Source organism: Ipomoea triloba, chromosome 10 (assembly GCF_003576645.1).
Source record: "Ipomoea triloba cultivar NCNSP0323 chromosome 10, ASM357664v1".
NCBI classification, from domain to species: domain Eukaryota; kingdom Viridiplantae; phylum Streptophyta; class Magnoliopsida; order Solanales; family Convolvulaceae; genus Ipomoea; species Ipomoea triloba.
In genome coordinates, this window is record NC_044925.1 from 18,804,219 (window position 1) to 18,821,564 (window position 17,346).

Sequence of the window (17,346 nt, forward strand, 5' to 3'; positions counted from 1 at the left end):
ATATATATATATATATATATATATATATATATATATATATATATATATATATATATATATATATATATATATATATATATATAGTAGAGTTCAGGTGCGGCCGCGCATTAACGTGCGGTCAATGCGGCCGCACCACTAGGTAGTAAATATACACCACACAATGTTAGGAAATGCGCAACACAAATATGCACCATTAAGTATGCATAAAAGTACTACACAATGTTCATAAATACACAATTAGGTGTAGGGAATTATGTTGCATTTTTCGAACATAATAAGTCTCAATTCATGTTATATTTCTAACTTATGTCCCCTTTTCTGTGTTAATTTTTTTTTATACATTATGTTATAAGAGTTGTATTATACATTTTTTTGGAACAAAATATATATCTCTACCGTTATAACTTCTATTGTCTTTTGCTATTATTATTGTCATGCCCATGCATACACAATATCTTTTCTTATATTCTTCAATGATAATAATGTATGTAGACATTATATATTAGAGTAATATAAGAAATAATTTTGATTTAATTTATATTTTAATTAAATATTACCATAATTATATTTAGTAATTTATCATATCTATAAATTCTTACTTTAATAATATTAATCATACCATAATTATTACTAAAATTACCAACTATACTTTATAATATGAATTCTAGAATTATGAATTTAAATATATATATATATATATATACACTATTATTTAAAAAATATTTTAATATAACAAAGATTTTAACTTTGAGTATTAATATTAAGCATATATTTTTGTGTATCACGCATATAAAATACTAGTGGTACTTATATATGTTGATGATATGTGAGTGTAAAATACAGAGAGTATATAAAAATAATAAACATATAGTTTTATTATTTATAATTTCTTTCTCACACCACATGTTTCCTCGGGCAAGATACGCTAGGATCTGACATGCTAAGACTAATTATATTTAATTTGTGTTGGGTAGGACATCAAAGGTAGCAAAACACTTCCTCATTGGTTTTAGTTAAGAAGAAATCTATCTTGAAATGTTATTATTGTATTGAAATTTTTTAAATAGATATTACATAGGCTCTGTCTAATTCTCAAAAAGGTTGATCAGTTCACTCAATGAAAATAGAGATTTTTTTTTTTTTGAAAATTTTTAAATAGTTTCACATTAGGGTGAACAATATGTAGTGATTTTAGTATTAAAAAAACAATAATATTTAAAAAAAATATTGTGTCAAACACAACTACAACGTCTATATCCCTATACTTTGTGACGAAGGGAGTATAATTAAGATTTAATAGTTTTCAAAAAAAAAATTAAGATTTAATATTAAAAAAAAATTGAGTGCAAGTAATATTACGGAGTATAATATAATACACTTTTGGAAGGAATGAAGTTATAGTTTGATTAAAAGAAGTTACATGTTCAATTATCATGGTAATTGCGTTTGATAATTTGTTTTCATTTCATGTGCAGTGACAACGATTATGGAATAATCTCAACTGAATTAATCAAATAATTAATTTATTAATCACAAAATTTTAATTAAAGATGATTAATTATGGGTAAGCTACCAAAGGAATGAAAGGATTAGTGATTCTGGGAGAGTATACTTTGGATGCTTGCAATAATTAAGATATTAGAATATTTATACAAAATATTTGATATTATTGGGAATATTGGATGGGTATCTGCGCATTAATTATAGCCAACCCAATATAAGTTTGATCACGCACGTTGTTTGGATCGTTGGAATATAATTCAAAACAATTATGGGTTGCTTCTGTTATGAGATTTTGTAGATCAGAAGACAAGACATCAGAGGAAGTAGCTAGCTTGGGATAATTCAAGAGATAATGTATCATCGTCACTTTATTCTTAATTATATCAAATTAAATATACAGTAGTTATTCTTGTGTCATGAGATCGCTTCATGGATTAGAGATGGATTTGGATCGAATGTTATTTTATACTATTATTATTATTATTATTATTTTATATTTCTTGATTACTACTTACTTATTAAGCATTAATATATTTTTTTTAAACTTAGGTGATCCCAGTTTCACCGGGTTAATCTTAAACTCATAGGATCCCGCCTTTAGATTTACTGCGGAGGTTAATCACAAGTCATGCAATCAGCTTACTGATTAGATTCTAATTTTCATGTGCATACAAGTGATCCAATCTTAGTATTGTTTTTGAGTTATTAGTTGGTCCACATCGCTTAATAAGCCCACTCATAATAATTTGTTAAGTGATCTACCTTCAAAAGGCCCATTATTTTTAAGTAGAGTCCGTTTAGATAGATCCATTTTCTCTTTTGTCAAGTCAACAACAATGAACGAAGCAAGTCAAAATTGCAGGTTTCTAAGAAGCTTTAATCGCCATGGCAGTGGGCTAGAGAAAAATACGAGATGATCATTGTGGGGCAATCGTTATATCATGGACCAGGGTCCACAGTGCACTTTGGATCTTGGTTCAAAATGAATTGACGTGTGATAGACACCGTTCCATTTGTTCAATTCTCGTTATGTGCAATTTTGTATATTCTTATGTGTAATTCTGTGTATTCTATTTAGAGATTATGTGTATTCTAATATATAATTATGTACATTAATGTTTTGAATGCCATGTCTCATGAAACATAAATGGTAATACTTAGGCTTATGATTCTATGTATTCTATTGAGTGTTTATGTGTATTTTGTTATATAATTTTGTACATTAGTAATTTCAATATTATACCTCATGAAACATAAATGCTAATACTTAGGGTAGTAATTCTGTGTATTCTATTAAGTGTTTATGTGTATTCTAATATATAATTCTGCGCATTATTGGTTTCCAATACCATACACAGAATCTGTGTAAAGAATACACAGAAACCGTGTAAAGAATACATAGAATCCGTGTAAAGATAAAGAATACACAGAATGTCAAAACATAATGCATAGAAAATTATCACACACGTACACATAACTGATCTTAGTGTTTACACTACTCCAATAGTTAACACACATAATCCATAACTATAATATACATAATTCATAACCATAATGAACATAAATGATAATTCCAAATACACAAACACATAAGAACCTACGCATAACTCATCTTACACTATTCAAGTGATTAACATACATAATTGATATGAATGTACAAAATTCGTGGCCAGAATACATAGAACGTCTAAAGAGAATGCACATAATATCATTACAAAATACACATAACTCATCTTATAAGTTAAGAGCTGAACGGGAAACAAGATTTTCAAAAAAAGTCATTAATTAAAAAAAAATCCAAAACAACATCGTTTTAGATCGGGGTACACAATGCATTGTGCAATGCAACTTAGTGGACTCAACAGTGTACTTAATAATTTAGGTTGTAACAAAAAGCTTCGGGGCGTGGCACATACGAGACTAGAGTCTTTGACACCCATACTTGAAGCATACTTGCTGGTAGGTCAAAAATTATGATTGTATGAATGTGGTGGTCCTCGACGAGTTGGATCATTATACTACGTATGTGGGGTTCCGGGAGTTTGTTGCTGTCACCTCGGCTTTTCCCTTTCTTCAACCTTTCCTAGTGTTGCATGGTGAGGCAACATTGTGTGCTTCGGGCACGGGTGCAGAGCCAGCTAACCATGCATTATGGGTTTACATCAACAGTTGGTTGTGCTTTATGGTTAACAAGGGGGGAAGGGGGCGGAAATTGGCTCAGGATGTTTCTTATAATTCTTTGCCTTGTACTACTGGTAATGTACAAGGTTATTCGTATGAAAATAGAATAAGGTATTGTTAAATTAAAGCTGGGTCAGAAACATCTTTCTTGCACAACTTAAGATGGGACACAACTTTGTGTATAGCTGATTTAGAATCAGTCACTGACTTAAAATCTTAAAAGCTAATGGCTTGTTTGGTTGGATGTAGTTTGGGGGAAATTGCAATTCAGTGAATTCCCAAACTACAGTGTTTGGTTGGAATTCAAATGATGAATTGCAATTCATGGGGTACCCCCCATGAATTACAATTCGGCGGAGGGGAGGGGCAATTTGTTGGTGTAAAGACAATTTTGCCCCTCCTCTCATGCCCTTTGTCCTTTTTTCTTTCTTTTTTTTTATAAAAAAATTTGAAAGAATTATTATTATTATTATTATTTTGAAAGAATTATTATTATTATTATTATTACTACTACTACTACAACATCTACCACAACATAAGGGCATTTTAGTCATTTTGTCGCTTCTTAATTTCAATTCCTACTTTATTCATTGAATTGCAATTCCACCGAATTACAATTCTTTTCCTCCCCTAATTCCCTCCTCCCAACCAAACGCCCTGTAAATGTTAAGTCAGTCAAGTCGTGCTCTAAAAAAAGGACCAGTGATATTTGTTAGTCAAAAACTATCCTTCGGGGATTTCTTAAAAGGTATAGGGTCCTTTTCAGGAAGGTATTCATTGTTTAAGGCATGATTCAGGTGGTGGCGAGGGAAAAAAAATAAAGCTTTTAGCTTTGAAGATCGCATTGCTCGCGGATTTCTAAGTAATTGCTCCCGTTGAAACCAACCCGGTAAATTCATATGTGGTGATAGTAGCCAAGATCCAGATTTCTAAAAAAAAAAAGTCTATATAAATCGAGGGTCCACTTCTAAAGGATAATTTTAATCCGCATAGTTAAAAACTATAAATTATGCTAATATAACAGAATATGCATAGGAATTCATAAAATCATATTATCGAAATAAATTGCACAAAGTAGCTAGCAATTTAATTTATGAGCATATTCAATAATAAATTCAAAATATAAATTGAATGTTAAATTGAAAGTAATATAGTTCTCAATTTCGTAAAAAAATATTGTTGGCCCAAATCAGTTTATATATGTGAGTGATTTAAAATAATCACAGACCCAAATAAAATATGATGAAATTTTATTTTTAAGAAACTCGATTAATCCAAAATTGAGAAAATTAAGCCTAAATTTTAAATTAAATGGGTCCAGATTTTAAAGCAAGTCCTAATGCTTTAAAAAGACTAAAAAGTCCACACACACACACACATATATATATATATATATAATTTCATCTTCTAATATTTAAAATATTTATAGTTTTTTTTTAAAAACCAGATTTGTTTTTTTCATCTCCATTTTCTCTTTCCTAATCACATCTAGGAAAACTTATCAAAAAGTGCTAAAAACTCCATGGTCTTGTCAGCTACATGCCCTAGCTAGCTTAGGTTGTCCCCAAAAACAACATTTTTTATTTTTTTATTTTCAGGTCATGTTGCTCCTTAACAAATGTGTATCATGGCATGCATGGACATATTTTCTGTTATAAAAAGTTGCATGGCATAAGTAGCGAGCCTGTAACTACTAGCTTTTAAGTTTTTAATTTTAAATCAGCTGATCTAACTCAACTTTTTAGATATTTGGTATTTAATATAATTTTGATAATTTATTCACTAATAATCATAGTTATACCATAGACCTCGGTTCACCTTGCAATGTGTACAGATCACAATTTACAAACGGAATGTTTACAACAATTTAAATACTTAATGTTCACAATTCAAATTCTAAACATTTAGTGGTGAACATTCAGTATATAATTGTGTATTTTAAACCCGGATCTACAGAATAATTTGTGAACTAATAATATTATGGTAATTTAAGATAAGAGTTGTGAAGCAAAATCATTATGAAGGGGGTGGGGTGGGGGGAGGGATAGGAATAACATGGTTGTGCATAAAGGATAATATGCAGAAACAACGAACATGAAATTAATTAACATGGTTTTATTTCCCATGTTCAAATGGAATGATATGAAATTGATGGAATTTAAGCATATATATATTTGTTGTCTAGGGGAGAAATTCCGGCAACAAAACGCCGTTACCGTCGTAGTGAAGGCTACCGGAAGAACTGAGTGCTCTGCACCTCTCTCCCATTAGTATTCTCTTCTTACACAGCTCTAATCCTTCATCTTCTTCTTCTGTTTTCCGGTTAAATTCCGGGGTCTGAATCTCTCGGTGATCCCCGGCGGCGGCGAAGCTATCCTCGCTTGTTCCCACTTTGTTCACCGGCGAAATCTTCCACGTATTGAACCCGAATTCGCTGTCCTTCTTCCCCAACCCGAACAGCGCCGAAAATCTCGAACCCGTATTCTCCTCATCATCGCGTTTTCTCCATTTGGACCTGATCCGCGCGATCTTAGATGCGCGCCCTCGTCCGCCTCCGCCTCCTGACGAATCGCCTCCCTCGTGATCTCTACTCATCGACTCCATCTCCGTGCTTTCACAGCGCGATGATGCTCTGGAGCCAAAGGCGTAAGAGAAAACGGAGCAGAATTTCCGAGGCAGAAGAAAGTTTGTCCATCTTCGTTTACTCTTCTTCCTACGCATTGCGATGATGATGATACTCTCTATTCAAGTAACTTCCTCAACTGGGATTCAACCATCTAAATGAACCATACAAGGATGATGATTCGTCAATCTCAATCTCAATCTCAATCTCAGAAGAATTTGAATAAACTGAAGTGATTGTGTATGTAGATGCTATTTAATTAGGAGTTGTTTAAGGGAAAAGTAGGTATTGCAAACGTCCTATTCTTGTGGTATCGGGTATGACCGTGTAGATTTCATCCTGGATTTCCCGGGAATGCTACACTACTATTTCATTCTAAACATATCTCTTCTAATCCAATCTAAATCTAAACTTCTAATCTAATCTAAATATATTTATCTTAGAATTAATTCGAGTTAGTATCCATAAGTGTAATTGTTCATATTTCTACCCTATATTTAATCTTATTTTACTTATATCATTAGTATTTGATGGATGGTACAATCATTATTGTGTGGACCAGGGTTTACACAGCTGTGTGGACCATACTACCAAAGAATGTACATTTAGTATAAAAATAATGTACTTTTAGTATATTAAAAATGTGCATTGTATTCAGGGGATGTACATCTAATATATTAAAAATGTACTTTTTGTTATGGTCCACACAACACTATGTGAACCATGGTCCACACAATAATTTGCCGGTATACTAGGCTTGGGCCACATAGACTGACTCAAGAAAACAACTAGATCAAAGAAGCCCAAGAAGGATGCAAAGCAACTTAAGAGTTCATTAAGGATTAGCATACTATTAATAATGTAATAAGGATTGAGTTCATTATTTCTAGTATAATAGAACTAGGTTTTATTATTCTAATTTAACAATGAATCCCAATATGAAGCAGGATTCTTATTCATTATAGGACTTTGGGCCCAAAATATGTATAAATAGACCCATACATAGAAGAGTCATTATACGATGGACCATGGTCCACAATGCATTGTGGACCATGGTCACAAAACGTTGTTGTTTCATTAAGTAAAAGAAACGACTGCCGTAAGTCTTAACGGAACTCCGTAAAGGATATTACAGTTCATCTCAAAAGATACTACCTCACATTTGTTTGTTTTTTTTTTTTTAGTTTAGGGTTTCGCCCTAACATTAAACATTATTTGGTGAACTAAAATTTTCCGGTCACATTTGGCCGGAGTGACCTAAATTGATAGAAATTGAATAGTTAATGTACCAAATTAACAATTTTGAAAGCCATCTATTGAAATTAACAAGACCCAATAGTCACAGGACCAAAATGACAATTTACTCTATTTAACTATTTTACTATTGGATTTTTCTCTCTAGCCACAATGGTTAGCCTCTGATTTCTTGCCTTTGTGACAAGCTTTCTTCGTTTCTTTTTCACTGGTCCATGTTTTCCTTCGTTCTCAATTCTCATTGTCTTTTCTCCATTCCTTCCCTTCCTCTGTTTGAAGTTCCCATGGCTCATCAGTTAGGAGAAACTACACCCTATGGTTTCTTGTCTCACCATTCGGGAAAATCGTCTAAATCCAAAGCCCTAGTGACGAGTCTTCTACCATTGCCACCCGTTCCACCTCCAACATACCCACAGATCCCACATGATACATCAGAAGCCTTGGAGTGTGCATACGCTGCTTTGGAGATTAATGATGATGAACCAGAGGAGTTCACACTGGAATTAGGTGAAGATCTCATATTTACTCTGGTGGGTAAGTTTATCACTAAAACAAAGCGATCAAATTTCCTATCATGAGAGACACCATGGCAACAGTTTGGCGTCCAAGAAGAGGAATGACAGTAAAGGAACTTCCAAACCACACCTACTTGTTTTAGTTCTTCCACGAGATTGATGTTCAGCTCATTATTGATGACGGGCCATGGTCGTTTGAACAGAATCTGCTAGTCTTGCCAGACTTCAACTAGATATTCCCCCCTTGCTACGGCTTTGGATAAAACAGATTTCTAGGTCCAGATTCATGACCTACCTATTGGTTTCTACTTAGAAAAGATTGCAAAAGCCATTGGAGATTTCATAAGAGGGTTTGTTTGTCTAGCAGAAAGCAACTATGATAGCTGGTGGAACTCCCATTTGCGTATTCGCGTGACGATCAATATTACTAAACCGTTGACAAGTAAGATGAGAATCAAACGGAATGTGAGAGAATGGGTGTGGATTTCATTCTGATATGAACGGTTACCCCACTTCTGTTTTGTCTGTGGAATCATTGGTCATTTGGTCACACTGAAAGGTATTGTCTGAGATTGTTTGAAGGTGCAAGCCTATACGAGGAAAAGCAATTCGGGCCTTGGATGAGAGCTTCAAGTCGCGGGCCTCCTCCATCGGCCAGTAACCGGTGGCTAGTCTCAGATCAGGTTAGCTGGCTTGGAGCAGTCAGTACAGAGGGAGAGCGTGGTGGTGACAGAGGAGGGTGGTGGTACGATGCATGGTACTGTACCAAGTTTCAAGGAAAGTAGGGGTACGGAAATGAGTAACGTGGCCCACGTGTCAGCTCATTCCCCATATAAGACAACAAACAATTGTTTTATTCTAGGTGTCTCATCCACGGGCTAGGCTTCAAACGGTAGTAATGAAGTTGGGCTGATTATTGTTGAACAGAAGCGCAAAAGAGTTGAATTGGAAAGCCCATCTACTAAGCCCACTACTTAGGATATGGACCTTACTTCATCAGGCTTTCTCCAAAAAAATGGGCTAAGGGCGGGACATGCGGATTAGACCCACCCAGAACAATGAGTCTTTTGTCTTGGAATTATCGTGGGCTTGGAAACCCATAGACGATTCAAGTTCTAGTGGATCTTGTCCACTCAAAGAAACCCAACTTAATATTTTTAGCTAAAACTTTTGTGGGCTCAAGTAAACTTCAACATATTAAGTCTAGATTGGGCTTTATGGGCTGTTTCACTGTGGACTCTGTTGGTCACAGAAAGGCAGAAACCCTCAACCACTTTACCTAATCGAAGGTTTTCGTAAAGCTGTGGAAGATAGTGGGTTAAGGGATTTTGGTTTCGAGGGTTACCAATTCACATGGGAGAGGTCGAAAGGCAAACCCAACTGGTTGAAGCAAAGCTCGATCGTGTCCTGGTCTCGGATTCTTGGAGTGAACAGTTTAAACAGGCACAAACAAGTTCGATAGCGGCTATCATGAGTGATCATATGCCTATCCATCTTCAAATTCTTCCTCATATTAATCTTACGAAGAGTAGAAGGTTTTGATTCGAAAACCTTTGGTTGTGGGGATCCATATGTAGAGATGTTATGGTTGAGAGCGGGAATCGATCCTATGGTCTGAGCCTATTAGACAGACTGGGGTCTTGTAGTAAGGCTATCTGAAATTGGGGAAAAGATTTCGCGACAAATTTTAATCACGAGAACCAGAATGGAGCAGACTCATAATAGAAGGGATCCCTAGGAGTTACTGCTTTCAAGGAAGCCCAATACCAGTATCTAAAAGCTCTCCTTCACCAAAATGATTATTGGAGGCAGAGAGCTAAACAATTCTGGTTGAAAGAGGGAGACACCAATTCTGCTTTCTTCCACAATGCAGTGAGGCGCCGTAGGCAGACAAATTAAACCATATTTATGGACTCAAGGATGAGAATGGAGCTTGGGTTGAAAAAGATCGGCTTGGTGTGAAAACAGTGAAGGATTTGATCAATCACAACGATTCACAGTGGGAGGGGAATTTGTTAAGGAATCTTTTCAACCAACAGGAAGTGGAACAGATTAACAACATTGATGTAGTGTGTAGGGTGATGTGAAAATGTGTGTAAATGTCGAACCACGAGGATTGAGATTTATGGCACGTAGAGAGTGGTCACCTAAACTCTAGTCATCAAGGTCTTGAAATCCATAAGGATTCAAGCAAATCATTTTAAGGTTTAAGGTATAACAACTAAAGAGTATTTTTGGAATTTTGGATATAAGGGAAAGCAAGATTAAACTAGGATTAAATTCTATTGGAAAAGATGGGTTAGACTAGGTGTATTACTCTATTAATGCATTCAACTTTAGAATTGGGGGGATGAACATTAACCCTAGATTCTTGAAGCAAGCACTAAGAATCCAAGTTCCCACAAGGATTAGAACAAAGGTTGGCCTATTTCCATGGTATATCAACCCAAGTTCTTTAAGAGCAAAAGCTTTGTAAGCCCCAATTTACCCATATTTCCATAGAAGGGAAATTGGGTTTGAGATTGGGTTGGCTATTCCCATTGTGATAGAGAACTTTCCAAAGACAAACAACAATTAGCGCGCATTAATCATTGAAAGATAAAACAAACCCCAACTCAAATTCAAGAACCCTAAATGGGTGTTCATCCCCTTTATGCAATATTCACATAAATAGCATCAATAAGAGTAATAAACACCAAATCTAACCCAATAAAAGGACTACTCACTCATATTTAAAGTAAACATAGCAATATTGAGCAAGGAAATCATAAATGCACAATAAATGTAAAGAAGAGATGAAGAAAAGGAAAAGAGAGTTTTACTATTATTCTATTAATGATGAAGAAAAGTTGTTGGAATCCCTTCCAAATCTTCAATACAAGCTCCAAAATAGTGTTCTCCAATGTAAATCTAAGCTATACTAAACTAATAAATGCTAAGGAAATGAAGAAAAATAGTTCTAAGCTCTCTAGGGTTCGGAATTCCTTCAAAAATGCATAAAATCAGCATATATACTGTGCAGGGGCTGCGACATCCGGCCGGATGCTAGGTCGGATGTCTGGGCAGATTCGATGAGGGGGCATCCGGCGGGATGCCAGGCCGCATGTGAACAAATTTTCAGCTTTCCTTCAGTTTCGCGTCCCGCTGCTCCGATCCTCTTTGAGTGAAATCTAGGCTTCCAAAGTTGTTCCATTATGCTCCAAGAAGCCTCCTAATGACTCGTTGTGACCCATTTTATCTAGAAATATCAAACCACACAAACAAATCATAGATTCCACTCAAACTAAAGCACTTTGTTATAAAAAATTGTTAAAGTATGGGGTGAAAAAGTATTAAGAATCAAAGGTATCAAGCATCCCTATTGCCGAAGTCAAGTGTGCTGACAAGATAATCTGGATTGATGATGAAAAGGGGGACTATTCGGTGAAAAACTGCTACAAGAGACTTATGAGCCCAATAAGTATTGATGTTGATCCCTTTTGGACCAAAGTTTGGAAGATGAGGTTGCCTCCGAAGATTAAATCCTTCCTTTGGCAGGTCTACTTAGGATCACTCCCAACTCATGACCGTTTGAGGAGTAAGAGAGTTCAAGCTCTTGATCTATGTCAACTCTGTAATGAAGAAGGAGAATCTACTCAGCATTTGTTTCTCAAGTGCCAACTTGCTAAAGGTTATTGGAATGCTATTGGTAATACCTCCTTCCAATATGATCTTGATTTCCTAGGTTGGCTGGAATGAAATTTCAAGTATTTGAATGAAAGTGCCCTATGTCAACTAATTGCAATATATTGGAAGATTTGGGAAGCAAGAAATGAAAAGATTTGGAATCGTGTTATTATCCCCATTGATGCAGTTGTGAGCAATGCTTCTGTTTACCTCCATGAATGGCAAGTAATTAACTATGGGCCGGTGCAGCAGAATAGTAGCTCGGAGAATGAAGTGAGATGGACGAAACCACCAGAAGGTTAGAAGAAGCTCAATGTTGACCCAGCACTTGATGTTAACAACAATAAGATGGGTTTCGGATTTGTACTACGGTATGACGAAAGCTATTTCATAGCTACTAGGCAATTTCCCTGGGCTGGAGTGCATAAACCTGATGAAGCTGAAGCAATAGGAGTAAGGGAAGCTCTTAAGTGGCTTAAGGAGATCAACATGGACTCAGTGCAGATTGAGACAGGTTTAAGGTTATCTCAATGATTCATTCTCAGAAGCTGTAAACCTATTTTGATCTTATCTTAAATGATATTAGAGACATAGCTGAAGTGTTTACCAACCTTTGCTTTTTGTTTGTTAAATGGTCCGCGAATAAGGTTGCCCATTTGTTAGCTCGGGAAGCCTTGTCCAAGTCTGACTGTGAGGACCACTTTGGGGTCCTTTTTGTTTCGGTTGTTCCTGCTTTGGACTTTGATTTTAATTAATATATATCGCAGTTTGTTTAAAAAGAATTATTTTAATATTGGGGTCCGTTTGGAGAACATGAAAATGACTTCTGAAAAATGGGTCATTTTTCAGAAAATATTTTCCTTTCCCGTGTTTGGCTGCACAACAAAAAACTGTCTTTGTGTGTTTGGTTCATTTTATGGAAAATGAATAGACTTGTATAATTAAACATTTTAAATATTTTATTTAGAGTATTAAAATATTTATAATATTATTAAAAATAATATTATTTATAAAAATTTTTTTTTAAAAAAACTCGTTTCTGACAGAAACCAAACTTATAGTTTTCGCTGAAAATCTTGTTCTGAGTGTGACAGAAAATGACTAAGTTTTTCCTAGCGAAAAATGTTTTCCATTGACTGAATTTTTTAATTGCATCTAAACACTGGAAACTCAAAAAATATTTTTTCAGAAATCATATTTTAACTTTCCAAACACAGCCTTACTGTATTTTTTTTTTTTTGGTTTTAATGTTTTAGTAATTAATTGCAGCAATTTTAAAAGAAAACAACACCTCATGTTTGATACTAGCATTGAATTATTTGAGTTTCTTTTGTCTATCACTCTATCATGAGAAAACCGACCTTTACATGATCCATCCAAACCCGTTAAAGACCGGAACGCCAAAACCCTTCTTATACCCTTGTCTTCTCACGCCTACGATTTTGAATTTTCTCACTTCTAACATAGCAAAATGAATTCTGCCGCATCAAAACTCGTCAAGCTCCTACGAATCTCTCCTGCCACGAAACCCACTTCTTCACTTGGTACAATTCTCTCTATGTATATATATACACACACACACGATTAATGCATATAAATATGTGTGCGACAAATTTTGCAGTTTTAGTCATTTTGATCTAATTGAGAATTTTTATTTCAAGAAGTATAATTTAATGATTGGAAAGACTTCTCGCCCTAATGTGGCGCTCATAGCGATATGTACAATCATTTTTCTTTGAAAAGTTTGCTCTAAGAGGACATTCGGTGAATATTTGGTGCGCATTTTACTTATATTTTCCCTTTCTCCTCTTTAGGAGCAAATGGTGATTCTATTCTGCGAAATGACTGTTTGTTGATGAATTGTAGTGATGGGTGTACATGGAAGTTCGAGATTGTTCTACTCAACTAGTCCATTTCATAGTGACACTGACAATGCTGATGACATTGACAGTGTAGAAATTGATGACAATGATTTTGTACCTGAGAGGCGGGAGATAAAGCTCCATGGTGTGGATCCCAGAAAAGGATGGAATTCCCGCGGTGTCCACAAGGTATGTGTATCAAATTGGAGGGGTAAAAATGAAATTTGGTTTCTTATTGTTTTGGAGTTTGCATTGCATGATTTTGTTTGCTCAATATAGATAGTAAAGGGTGACTTAAATGCTATGCTATTGATTTATCACAACAGTTTTATGCATTGGAGTATTCCATCTCTAAGGATGTGATACAACCCAACTACCAAGTAGCAAAATTATCTGCATTTTTTGGCTCTACTCCTTCATGGAAGGTTTTGAATGTTATGTGGGATTTTATTGAATTTTGAATACTCAAAGATCTAAATTATGTTAATGATGGACGTGAGGCACTGTAAATCCATTCCAAATTGATCTTAATTCTTCTAGGTTTGGAGTTTATTTTCATATTTCATATTTTATGGAGTAGTATCTAAGGCCATCATGTGATAAAGTCCATGGCATTCAAACCGTGTGTTTGCATTTCTTTTGAATTTGCTCGTTGAAACGTGAAGTGTGGCGGTATAGCAATGAAGCATGGCAGCTTTAAAGTTCTTATCTGAATATCTGATTCGAGTAATCGAGTGATGAATTACATTCAAATAAGTGAAATAACTACTCCTGCACCCCACCCCAATTCACAGGCAATTATATGTGGCAAAGTTGGACAAGCTCCTGTGCAGAAGATATTGAGAAATGGACGAACTGTAACTATCTTTACAGTTGGAACAGGAGGCCTTTTTGATCAGAGAGTAATAGCAGACAAGGACTTGCCTAAACCAGCTCAGTGGCATCGCATTGCAGTACACAATGATATGCTTGGGGCTTATGCAGTTCAACAACTTACTAAAAAGTAGGGTTTATTATTTTTAACATATTCTATAAAATGAATCTGAGTTTACCTCTCTTTTCTTCTTCTAAATTGTGAAGTCATTTCAGCTCCTCTGTTTATGTTGAGGGTGACATTGAAACCAGAGTCTACAATGATAGCATCAATGGTGAAGTTAAAAGCATACCAGAAATTTGTGTGCGCCGGGATGGTAAGTCAACAGCTTATATTTGATACTGTAGGATTTTGATCATTACGAAGTGGTTATGGGTTAATATCTTGCAGAAGAGGAATACATACTCTTCTTTTTCATTGAGGCTTCCAAAATGTTTGTAATGGGCAATAAATCCAATAATAGTACATGGCCTGCTGCTACTAGGGTATATGCTACTAAAATAAAAGAGGAAAATCGGCACACAATAGTATGAAATGCTGAGATGCACCAATTCCCCTCAAGAGAATGATGAAAGGCAGCATTCAATATTCCTAAAGTGAACCAATTGACCAAAATGCATATTGCTGTACATACTCTTTTTTTTTTTTTTTTTTTTTTTTTCTTTCTTTTCTTTCTTTCTTCCTTCACTTTTTTGCAATTGGTGCGAGTAAACTTGTAAAGTCATTTTCATATTTTATTGGTTCATGTAGACTAATAGGGGACATATGTTTATTTGATTGATCTGTAGGTCTACATTAGTTTTCTAATATGCTACTTGACCAAGTACAAACTGGAGGTATATGTTTATTTGATTGATCCTTAGGTCTTAATTGGTATGGCACATTGGTTTCAGAACTTCCTCCAAGTCCCTTATAAAGTAAAACCATATGGAGCTTTAGTTGTTTTGTAATATTTTGTTTTGAGATTCTGTGAAAGAAAAATGAAAAATAATGTTTGGTAATGTTTTTTTTTTTTTTTTTTGGTTTGTTCTTATTTTTATTTTTATTTATTTATTTATTTTCTAACATTTACAAAGCAGTGGCTTGCTTTTCCACATAATTTTTCTATTTTATGTTTGAGGTAATGCTATCAACCAACCACCTCTTTGACTCCTCTTACAATGTACCCATAGTATTTGACAATACCCCACCCCCACCTACACCATCACGCTTCTCTTGACCAATCTTACATTCACCTTAGTTTGACATTCACACTTTCCCAATCTATTACACATTTACACACCCACCCCTCTCCTTTGATTCCCATCTCCTTTGATATTATCCTATGCTTACTTCAATTTAATCCTTAACAAGTATCTACTAATCACTCCCTCCTGCCCTAACTACCTCAGTGTACTACACTTAAACTACTTCTCTTGGCATACCCCACCAACCCCTTTCTCAGCTCAGCATTACTTTATGGATAAAATATAAAAGTCAACATGCTTATGCTTTTAGTTTCTTTTTGAAAAACTAATTTCAAAAAAATAAAAATAAACAGAACAAATATGTTGACAATCGCCTACTTATTTGTTGGGTCTTTGTAACTCTTTAACTCTATCTTTTTGAATAATGATATTTTCATAAAAAATAATCCATTACAAAGTGCATTCATGTCTGCAAACACAAGCGGAAGGAATGGTGGCAATCTTGTCTCTCTCTATCTCTCTCCATTCCTAACACATTATCAATTTGTCCCAAATTTTCAGTTATTAATGCCACCCTAATTTGCCTTTTGAGATAGTTGACTACACTGATATTCTCCATAAGAGTGAGAATATCGTCCTTTACAGCAACCATAATGAAGTGCAGAATATGGAAAATTAAAGAAAATATACCATTATACCAAGTCATACATAATTTTGGCACTTGTCAACTTCCACTGAAACCATAATGAAATGTGTATATCTCATAACCATTAACTATGTACTGACATCAACCTCTGAGAACATAGCTATTGTCCTTGGTACAGAATTGGTTTTTTACACCTTAAAATAAAATGTGTTGTCTCATTTGAAAGACATATTGTTACATAATACTAGTTCATGTGTTCTTTTTGCAGGAAGGGTTCGCCTTATAAAAGCAGGAGAAAATGTCAGTGATATATCTTTTGATGAGCTGCGTAAGTCCTTTTTTTTTTTTTGTTGGTTGCATGATGAATATTTCTGTCATGTTATATTGAGATAGGTTTTTTACTAAATGAAAGCATATACATGTTCCTGATCTACTGCTGCACTGCTTGCATTTTTTTAAACTTATTTTCCCATCTTTTGGTGCAGGTGTAGGATTGCTTTAGTGGAGCCCCCTTCAAGAATTGTTTAAGGTTTTAACGGTGAGCTACTCATAATGAACAAATGATGCTATTGTTGGGAAGTATATTCTTGTAGTTCGTAAGAATTTTAATTTTCTGTTTCCATTTACAACTTGAATATTATCTTTCCCAACAGCTATTAACTACTTTATCTTATTGTGTTCAAAGAAAAGCATGCACTTTTCCTCCTTTTTGTTTTTGTTGAACAATGGAAAGAGGGGAAACAGTTGAAAAGAACAGCCTTTCTTCTTTTGGTCCAGCGGATGCGTCTATACATTTCCTCATTGACAATTTGACATTAAGGCGATCTCATGTTATCTGTGTCAAAGTTGCAAATAAAGTTCTTTCATGGTTTAATTTGTGAGTAAATAGGTTAGCTTTTGGAATGAGAAAATGATAGTGGCCTCATATTAGTATGCAGGATTCCTTTTGGAATGAGAAAAAATGGTAGTGGCTTCATATTAGTCTTATTATTGATCCTTCCTCCCCAACAAAAGCTCTGTTTTCTATCTTGAAAT

At 34.8% G+C, this 17,346-nt stretch overlaps 1 protein-coding gene across 1 annotated transcript; it reads left to right on the forward strand.

Moving 5' to 3' along the window:
* The first annotated feature begins 13,057 nt into the window (after positions 1 to 13,057).
* LOC116032731 (single-stranded DNA-binding protein, mitochondrial) lies at positions 13,058 to 17,087 on the forward strand. Its single transcript, XM_031275434.1, has 6 exons — positions 13,058 to 13,286; positions 13,609 to 13,793; positions 14,399 to 14,607; positions 14,694 to 14,794; positions 16,580 to 16,639; positions 16,797 to 17,087. Exons 1-6 carry the CDS (start codon positions 13,214 to 13,216, stop codon positions 16,811 to 16,813), a joined length of 645 nt encoding a protein of 214 aa, XP_031131294.1. The 5' UTR covers positions 13,058 to 13,213; the 3' UTR covers positions 16,814 to 17,087.
* The last annotated feature ends 259 nt before the right edge of the window (positions 17,088 to 17,346 follow it).